This window comes from Camelina sativa, chromosome 13 (genome assembly GCF_000633955.1).
Source record: "Camelina sativa cultivar DH55 chromosome 13, Cs, whole genome shotgun sequence".
Lineage (NCBI taxonomy): Eukaryota > Viridiplantae > Streptophyta > Magnoliopsida > Brassicales > Brassicaceae > Camelina > Camelina sativa.
Window position 1 is genome coordinate 22,995,138 of NC_025697.1, and position 9,671 is coordinate 23,004,808.

At 34.3% G+C, this 9,671-nt stretch overlaps 3 protein-coding genes and 1 pseudogene across 6 annotated transcripts in view; 2 read left to right on the plus strand and 2 right to left on the minus strand.

Moving 5' to 3' along the window:
* Positions 1 to 1,049, plus strand: part of LOC104713167 (ribosomal L1 domain-containing protein CG13096) — a gene marked incomplete at its 5' end in the record, with an annotated part of 4,780 nt that extends 3,731 nt beyond the window's left edge. The window contains 2 exon segments of one of the 3 annotated variants that reach the window (XR_002034765.1): positions 365 to 513; positions 685 to 1,049. 3 annotated transcript variants of the gene reach the window in all.
* LOC104738524 lies at positions 4 to 808 on the minus strand (annotated as a pseudogene).
* Positions 7,323 to 7,970, plus strand: LOC104737622. The gene has a single exon (XM_010457840.2). The coding sequence runs from the start codon at positions 7,525 to 7,527 to the stop codon at positions 7,951 to 7,953; it is 429 nt and encodes a 142-aa protein (XP_010456142.1). The 5' UTR covers positions 7,323 to 7,524; the 3' UTR covers positions 7,954 to 7,970.
* Positions 7,862 to 9,671, minus strand: part of LOC104737623 (pentatricopeptide repeat-containing protein At4g01570-like) — a 4,606-nt gene continuing 2,796 nt past the window's right edge. The window contains exon 2 of one of the 2 annotated variants that reach the window (XM_010457842.2): positions 7,862 to 9,642. In XM_010457842.2, the coding sequence (XP_010456144.1) occupies positions 8,099 to 9,642 (1,544 nt within the window). In that variant the 3' untranslated portion in view covers positions 7,862 to 8,098. The remainder of the gene's footprint in view (positions 9,643 to 9,671) is intronic. The other variant, XM_010457843.2, reaches the window with a different exon arrangement.

Here is a 9,671-nt window from a genome sequence, read left to right on the forward strand (position 1 = left end):
TCTGTTGTTGCTACTCCCTCCTCTGTGTTCATGTAATCCCACTCCTATTGACAATCTTTTAGTGCTTCTCCTTGAAGACGAGATTCTCAGTTCTTTGTTGTTAACCATTGTGGAAAGATATGGCCTGTTATGATTATCTTTGAGGCCTTCTTCTTCTGCCCCTGTGAGATCCATTTTATGGAAGAATGGCTCTTTCATTATCTCTCTCTGCTCTTAAGTTGAATCTCCAATATATGTTCTTAATCCCAGTCTGTTCTCCAGCATCTTTGGGGCTTTCTGGGATTCTTCAGTTAAGGTAGCAACTGTCCAGGGAGGAGTTAGGTTGATAAGTTGTTTGCATCTGTTGATGGCGTAAATTCTGCAGGTCTTTTGGTTCTAGGAAACTAAAGTCTGGATATTCTGGTGACACTTTAGTTTCTCATTCTTCGAGTTGAGCTTTGTTGCTTCAATTTCAGCTGCACCTAAGTTCTGTCTTCCAAGAGTCTCTTGTCCTTTTTCCAGAATTGATTACAGGTACTTTCCTTGAGCCTCCTCTATCCTGAGCTGCAAATGTCGCTATACCTGGCTCAGTTTAATACTATGTTTTAATGAAATCATATAAACTAAATGCTTAGTTCTTGTCTCTTTTTCATGAGAGTTACTGAACTTGGCTCGACTTGATTGGTCTTGTTACTACACATATAGGAACAAAATTTCCAGATAACACTTATTGCTGCCTTAATTATAGTGAATCCACAGAGTACAGTATATGATACCTCAAGTTGCTCGTGTAGCCTTCTCTGAATTTCTGTTTGCATTTGAACGGCATCATCACTTATGGGCAAGTTCCTGGTTGCACTAATCCCTCACTGTTTCTTTCGTCTGCTTCAGAGGGATTTTCATCTACCATGGTCATCACACCTTAAAACAGGCTACTTAGTACTTAATGTCTATAAGCCTGATTATCAAAGATAATTGTATTAAGCTAATACTAATAGCATGACTTGCTATCTCCTGGAAGCTGGCTTCATTAATTGAATAATTACATGATATTACATAAGGTTTACATTTTTTTTCATTTGTTTTCCATGTATGCAGAAATAAAAAATAAGGTTTAGGCATGATGATGTCGAAAACAGTCATGATGATTGCCTTGAGCCTCGTAAGAGTTGGTAAGGCTGCCAATTCTCCATATTTCTCTGGCCAGTCTCTTTTGTGAGCGGAAGTTTTTGATGTAGGTTGTTAATTTCATGAGACACATTTGGCTTGATAATATTACTGCAATCTGATTGATGCTGGAGTTTATTATAGTCAGATTGAACAGTAGAGCCAATGAGGAAGGGTCTAAATAGACAGGATACACCTTTGCACATTTTATAATCCCAAAATTTCCAACATATGTCCCAATCAAGTATACTCTTTTTTGTGGCACTGGCTCCTATCATATATATAGCTGTGTATACTTTTGTTGAACACATTCTCTCCCATCTGCAATGAAACATTAATAACCATCTGCACTGTTACAAGCCTACAAACTTGTACCGTCTTTTGTTTTTACCTTTTTCAAAAGTCAAACAGAATCTTCTCATTGAAGAGTACTACTGTACTTGTTCGTTAGTTATTTTATTTGGCTAATTGAGGTGAAAAGCTTTCTTGGCAAACAATTGAGTTTGGTTCCTTCCTGATTATACTATGCCCATGGGCATTATACTCATTTAGTCTGACGCAAATTTCTCTCCACATCAAAGTAATCTAATCAGAAGAATTGTAAAACCAAAAACAAAAGAACCAATTGAGAAGAAATATTCGAATCTATCCATTGAAGGATAATTGGATTTTAAGGGCAAAAAAGGAGAGCTTTTTCACTCACAAAAACTGATTCGAGTTTTGATATAAGCCTCTGTCTGAACCAGAAGGTGTTCCTATATTTCACCTTCTCGTTATTCGGAGGCTATAGACATAACACACTCTGGAAACTGATGTCTGAAACTTTTTGAGAAAGAAGCTTCAGTTTAAAAGTAAACAATAGAAGCTTCTCCACGGAACAAAAAGCCATAAATCGAAACAACACAGAAACGTATTGATGATCAGATTGATCTCCGCCTCCTAACTAAGCCAAAATATGAAATTGCCTAATAACTTAGGGTTCATAAAGCTACTCAAAGGAGGCAGATTTACCCCCAAAAGAAAACATAAAAATGAAAAAACAAGAACGTAGAGAGACTTGACAAAGAAGAAGATGATGATCTTACAAAGAGATGAGTGGCGCTGCCCTTTTTATTCACTCTGTTTTCTAGGGTTTTTAATGGTTTAGGGTTTATGACTATTTTACCCTTTTCTAGATAACCGATTGTATTGTTTTTTTGGTCTGGTTTTCTAAAACCACCCAATCAACATCCTGTACGTACTGTATTTTGGTTCATATTTTGATGAAGTGTGGTTTGATAGTGTAATAGTAGCTCAGACTTAGAGCTAACTTTGAGGTCAGTATTTTCGCTAGAATCATTATTTCCGTTCTAAAAATGTTTGATAAGAGATTGTTTTTAGTTTAGCATAGGATGATTGTGTTTGTGTATGAACAGAGTCGTGCCTTTGTAGGCAAAAAATAAACTTTGGCCTACCGTCTTCATTTTTGTTTCTAAAAGCATGTCCAGTGGTGTATTTTAAGCGTTATTCATACAATTTTTAGGGAAAAAAAAAAGAAAAACTAAAAAAATTGGGTCAAAACACTGAGAACCGTTGCTCTGGGAAGTATCGGAAGGAAGCCTTAAGACACGCTACGTGTCAGTTTCTAATTGGCTTTTGATAAAATATAAAAGAGATATTTTTTTTTTCTCTATCTTCTTCTTCTCTTTTCCCTAAACCTCTCTCTCTTTCCTCTGACGACAAAACGCGAAACAGTGAATTCGGTCTCTTGATCCGGCTTCAAAAACACAACGAAACTATCAATCACAGATCCACATGAAGGCATGAGGAGAGTCACCAGACTTGCTGGGCGCACAATCTCATCCTCTGTCACAATCCATCCTCCGTCACAAGGGAAATTATCTGCTTTGATGGTTTGTGAGTTCTGTCGAATCTTCAATCCTCTTTGTCAATTCAAATTTATGAGAGTATGGCTGATGATTAGTGATTACATTGCGAATCATAGATATATTAGGAAGGCACAAAGAGACTTGAAACCTTGTTTTAGTATCTATAACTAACTAAAGAATCACTGTATTTTGTTGGCTATTGAATGATTAGATTTAACGCAAGCGATTTTCTGGAGAGTATGAATGGGAGGATAGTGAGAAAGGATCCATTTTATCACACAGCTAAAGGCAATGAGAAAGGACCCATTTTATCATTTGGAGGAATTGATAACCCCGTGATGATATATAAGTCAATACTCATAATGATTTTGGTTCCTAGTTTGTAGTCTCATACTGATGATTCTGATATGATTGTTTATTAATTTTAGGTTGGTTTAATTTTAGGAAAGTATGTTAGGTTGGTTTGATGAGCGTTTTGTGATATGGTCTCAGTGTCTGGCTTTTGTAGTGTGTTAAGGAACCTATTTGTCCTGTTTGTTGTGGTTTTTGTATATTGTTCGTTACGGTGATTGTGTCTTTGGTTTGTGTGCAGCTACGGTGATCGCAAACAGAGAGATAGGGAGGTCGAGGTGTTTTGGATTTGTCAGCTTCAGCAGTGAAGATTTTGCAAACACTGCTGTATCAGAAATGGATGGAAAGGTTAGAGAGGATTGCTATTTGCTAATGCATAGTGTTGATTGTTCTGTCTAAAATGCCTTGTCTCTTACATATGTTATATAATCTTTTTTTTTTGGGTCAAAACATATGTTATATAATCAGGAGCTGAATACAAAGTGTTGATTGTTCTGTTTAAAAAGTCTTGTCTCTCATATGAATTTTGGTAGCTTAATACATACTGTTGATTGTGTGTTTCTATACGTTTGTTCTGTTATCTTATGAACACATTAGTAGTTTGGTCCTGATTGTCCCTAAACGCTGGAACAGTATAACTTGACTTCGTCATGACATTATAAGTTTTGGCCCATTTCTTTGTTGTTTGTCCCTTTGCATCATATCCTCTCATGATTCACCTTGATACAGATTTGGCGTAATATTGATTATATGATCGAGCCATGGCTGGGTTGTTTTTAAGCTTGATATAGATCTTAACTGTAAAAATGTTGTGAGTTGGCTATATACAATCTTAGGTCTATGGTTGGAGAAGAGGAGAACATGGAAGACTCGAGTTAGGTGACAATGGCAGAGATGACAGTAGCCAACCTTGTAGGCCAATTTGACTGGTCCAAATGGGGATGAATCTGATCTTGCTAAAACCATTGGTATCGATGTTTGCCGCAAGTTCCCTCTCATTGAGTTTCCATCTTCTGTTATGTAAAATGTTTTCTCTTTCACTTTGTTTTGTAACACTACTAAGAAAATTTGTAAGAATTGACAACCTTTCATTTTGGAATATAATTAAGCAATTGTTGAAAAAATTTGAATTCTAATGATTAAGCAACCTTAATAAGGTTTCTCCATTGAAAGGATGATTTTGTTTAAAGTTTTAGTAGGTTGCTTTGATTAGATTAATATTAATTATAGTATTAGTTTAATTTTGAGTAACTCTAAAGCGGTTCTGGAGTGGCCATGGTCTAACTATATAAGCTTAACTTGAGAAACATAATGCTTAGAGGCACAAAGTTTTTACAAGAAAGAAAGAAAAATAAACAAATTATAAATGAAAGTTAAAATCAAGATAACAAATTATAGGATAAAAATCTAACTTATTTATTTTTCCTAAGGTCACACTTAAGCGTGTTTCTTCTTCTTCATTGTTTTTGCAATCCTTTAGCACAATCAACTTCTTTGGTATCATTATTTTTGATATTCATGTTGTGTTTTATAACTAATATTTTATTTTGACTCGACTCTTTTAAATATGACAGTTGTTACCATTTCTTTATTTATTTATTTGATATGAGTTAAAGTGTTTCTTTTTTTTTACTGCCTCTGGCCTCCATGACCTTAGGCACGACTCTGTCTATGAAGATATAACGTTAGATAGTGGTAATTCAAGCCTATTCAAAGTCAATTGTACCGATTGTGTAAATGAGTTATGTAAAAGATATCATTTTTTTTTTTTTTTTGAAAATTCTTACATTTTCCATAAGAAATTTTCTTTTTTTCCTAAAAATCCCTTAAAAAAATAATCCCATCACAATATCAAACATGATCGCCTCTTTTAACTCATTTATATGAGGGTCACCATATGTCGTATCATGATTTTTTAGCAGATCAAATTAAATATAACAATACGTAAAAAAAAAAAAGCAAATTGAGTTGATTTCAAGTATATTGATCCATGATATTAAAGAAAAAAGTTTAAAGACACAGAGTCTGCCACTAGTAGAGTTTCAACCACAAAGTAGTTATCGTAAAGCGTAATATAATTTCTTTGATATAATAAAACGTAATATAGTTTCCAAAAATCAGTTTTATTTTGTTAAAATTCTATTGCAAAAACATATAATAAACCAAGTAGTAAATCACTAAAGTTTTCATGACAGAAAATAAAATAAAAAGAAAGAAATATCAAAAGTCCATTTTAAAAATTATAATCAGAATAGATTAATAAGATATTAAAAAAAAAAGTTTAAAGACACAGAGTGTGCCAATAATAAAACCTCAACCACTTATTAGTTTTCTGGAAGTTGAATTTGTGAAATTTATCAAATTTTTGAAGTTGTTTGGATTTAAATTTTGTTTTCATGTATATTGGGATGTAAATACAAGAAACCCATATAAATATACATTAGGAATTTCGTAGAATTTAGTTGAAGAAACTAAATATACATTAGTAATTACAAGATATACACTTCTCGTCATCAAAGTTTAAATATGTGGCTTTCTGTTTTACAAAAAGAGCTTATAATGGTGCGGCTCATTGTCTGGCAAAATTGGGTTGCATTTTCTCTGCATTCTATTCTGATTCTGTATCTCAGTCTATATGGCTAATAGAACAATTTTTTTACTGATTTGAGAAATTAAATACAACTTATTTAGACGAAAAAAAACATTAGTAATTACAGAAAAAGTTTTAAAAATGTAACGAAGATCAATTAGTGGTGGAGCATTTTAAGAAACTAATTTGTTATGAGACAATTTATTTGTTTATATCGAGGTGAGTATTTACAATCTTCTTCTGTTTAGGATTAATAATTACTAATTAGTATAATTTATTTAATTATGATATTAAATTAATTAATTATGTAATTTTTTTTAACATTTCTCTTGTAGAATTAGTATCTTAAAATTAGAATGTCCTTTTATATATGTATTAGAATTACCTATTCATATTTTTAAAAATTGTAAAATATATATATATATATATATATTTTTTCTAATTTAAAATTTGTTAAATTTTTGTATTACACATGAAAAAAATCTATAATTGATAATATTGGCATATGTCACTATCCTGTGAGTTACTAACTTTGAAAATTAAGCTTTATATAATAAGATTTTTTTTGTTAAAATTGTTTAACATTCATTTCACTTATATATAAGTTGTATGCTACTCATTGATACTATAATTATTCTGCACTTAATATAAGATAATATATATCTATATATATCATAACCTATCCTTACATGTTAAGTGCAGAATAATTATAGTAAAATAACATATTAAGTGCAGATATTTTCTATGTTATCTTATATATATATATATATATATAGAGTAAAATAACCTATCCTTACATGTTATGAACAATCTAAGAACACATCACATACATATTCATAATAAACACAGAACAATAACATAGAAAATATCAGGAGAAAATTATAAATTATACTTTTTCTTTACTTGCTTTGGACATTTGGACTTGATCTATAAACAATTTCGACTTTTTCCCCCAATATTAAAATGCTTTTAGTTCATTAATAAATAAACTGAGATAGTGAATTTCAAAAATCTCATACATGCACCACCGTGTTGATCTCACGCGGAATAAAAGACAGCACAAAGTTCACATGTCTAAATCAACAACGGCATGAAGTTCTATTCTCCTTTTGTAAGTTAAACTTCGCCACGTGGGAAGCCAACTGTAAAAGTGTAAGCAATGCTCGCTGTTTTTTTCTTCCTTTGTTTGGTAGCCGTTAGATTAACCAAAACTGTTCCAACTCATACACAAATATTTTAATTATATAACATTCTTTTTTTTTTCTTGTAATTTGGAATACCCAAAAAAAAAAAAAAAAATATATATATATATATATATATATTAAAGGTAATTTGTTGTCAAAGATTTTTCCTAATTCTTTCTTTTTCCTTTTTTGTTCTTTTTTCTTTCTTTTTCTCCTTCGTTGTTTCCTTTCAAGAAAAGAGAGAGGAAACAACGTTCTTCTCAGATTCTTTACCTTCCTTCTTTAAGGAAAACCCAAAAGATCAAAAAAAAAAAAAAAACTCGCTTTCAGATTTTAGGGTTTCTGACTGATTCTCCGGCGAAATTCAATTTCCAAAATCTCGGCAATGTCGACGATCTCGCCGTCATTGGCCGTAATTTCGTTTCTTTTACTGATTCTTCTGAATCTATCTTTGGTTACCGCTAATAACATTTCGAAGGAGATTGTTGAAGGAGGAGAGATTATAAAGTTACCTTCGGAGAAGATTAACAACAACGGCGAAAAAAACAGAGGCAACTTCTTCTGTCAAGGAACGGTTCAACCGTCTTCGTGTCCGGTTAAGTGTTTCAGGGCTGATCCGGTTTGCGGTGAAGACAGCGTTACTTACTGGTGTGGTTGTTCCGATGCTTTGTGCCATGGTGTTCGTGTTGTTAAACAAGGAGCTTGTGATGTTGGTAATGGTGTTGGTTTGTCTGTTCCTGGACAAGCTCTGCTTTTGATCCACATTGTCTGGCTTATGCTTCTTGGCTTCTCTATTCTCTTCGGCCTCTTTTAAATTTTCGTTTTGAATCATTTATTAGAGAGATTGCAATTAGGTTTTGTTGAGATTGCAAACTGCTGATGAATCTTCTTTTGTTTATAATCTTTCTTTTTCTTTCTTTATTGCTCTCTGTATTGAAATAAACTAAGAGGAAGTACCATTATTTTGGTTTGTTTCGTACAATAGAAGCCTTTTCGAATCTTGCTTTCTCTATCTCTCTACCAAGATAATCCAAGATTGTATCGGTTACATGATTAGGCAAAACACCTGCATTTAGCATCGCTTTCAAGTACTTGTATGCTTCTTTTAATCTCCCTGCTTTGCTGTTCACTTCAATCATTGTGTTGTAACTCACAACGTCTGGGTTTATTCCGTTGCTCTTCATGTGCTCAAACAGTCGTGTTGCTTCGTCTAACCGGTTTGCTTTCCCGAGAGCGTTGATCAGTGTGTTGTACATTACAATGTCTAGATATCCTCCTTGCTTTGTGAGTCTGTCGAGTACCGCGCTGGCTAAGTCGGCTCTCCCCATTTTTCCTAATCCTTGGATTATCACGTTGTACGTTGCTATGTCCGATGCGCAAAAGTTTTCACCCATTTGGTCAAGCACTCCACGGGCGGTTTCGTAGTAACCCTTTTTGACAAACGAGCTCATCATAGAGTTGTAGGTGTAACTCGTGAGATCGGTTACACCCATTTCATTGAATATCTCAAACAATTTGCAGGCTAAGCTGAGATCACCTTTGGACAGATAGATAGATAGAAAGGTGTTCATCATGTCTACATCAAAAGAATCTGGCTTTGCTTCAACCCTCTGCCCTCTGGTTAAACCAAACAAGGGATTAGGTCGACTTCTCTGGTGTGCTAATTGGTCCATATAAGGAGATGACGACCAGGGGTCATCTTCCATAGGTGATGCTTCCTCAGCCCTAGCTCCATCGTCTTCCGAACCCACCATGTCCATGATATCCATGAAGCTTCCTTTACTTGGAAACATTGAAGTATAATCCTTATCTTTGTTCTGTGGACGTTTCAATGAAGCTTCCACTCCAGCGTTCCATCTGAGAACATTAGGGACCAAATTTCCTTCCCGTATGTGCTTCATCAGCTTCTCTTTCCAATCCCACCTCCCTTGTTTGTGAAATCCGACCAAGAGTGAACTAATTGTAACCAAATCCACAGTGAAACCTCTAGTTTCCATCTCCTCTACCAATTTCACTGCTCCCTCTAGGTTCCCTTCCCTGCAAAGCTGCAATACAACAATGCTAAAAGTAACGGCATCGACAAACTGACCCTTCTTCTTCAAGTCACAAAACAGAGTATACCCAGCCTCCGCCCTACCGTTCCTAAATAACCCATCAATTAGAATGTTGTATGTCCAGCAGGAAGCTCTAACTCCTTCCTGAACCATCTTCTCAAACAGCTCACAAGCCTCAGCGACTTTTCTTGCCTTGAGTGTCCCATCTAAAAGACAATTATACACAATAGTATCAGGGACAAACCCATTATACTGCATCTCACCAAAAACCCTCATTGCATCATCCATCCGGTAAGATTTACAACATCCTTGGATCAGAATCCGATATGTCGAATTATCAGGCTCATGGCCAGATACTTTCAATTCGTCCCATACAATCAACGCATCTTTCGCTTTCCCAAACAAACACAACACATGAATCAGGCTGTTATATGTGCATATATCAGGACCAAAAGAAGACCCAGAGACCGAGCTTTGC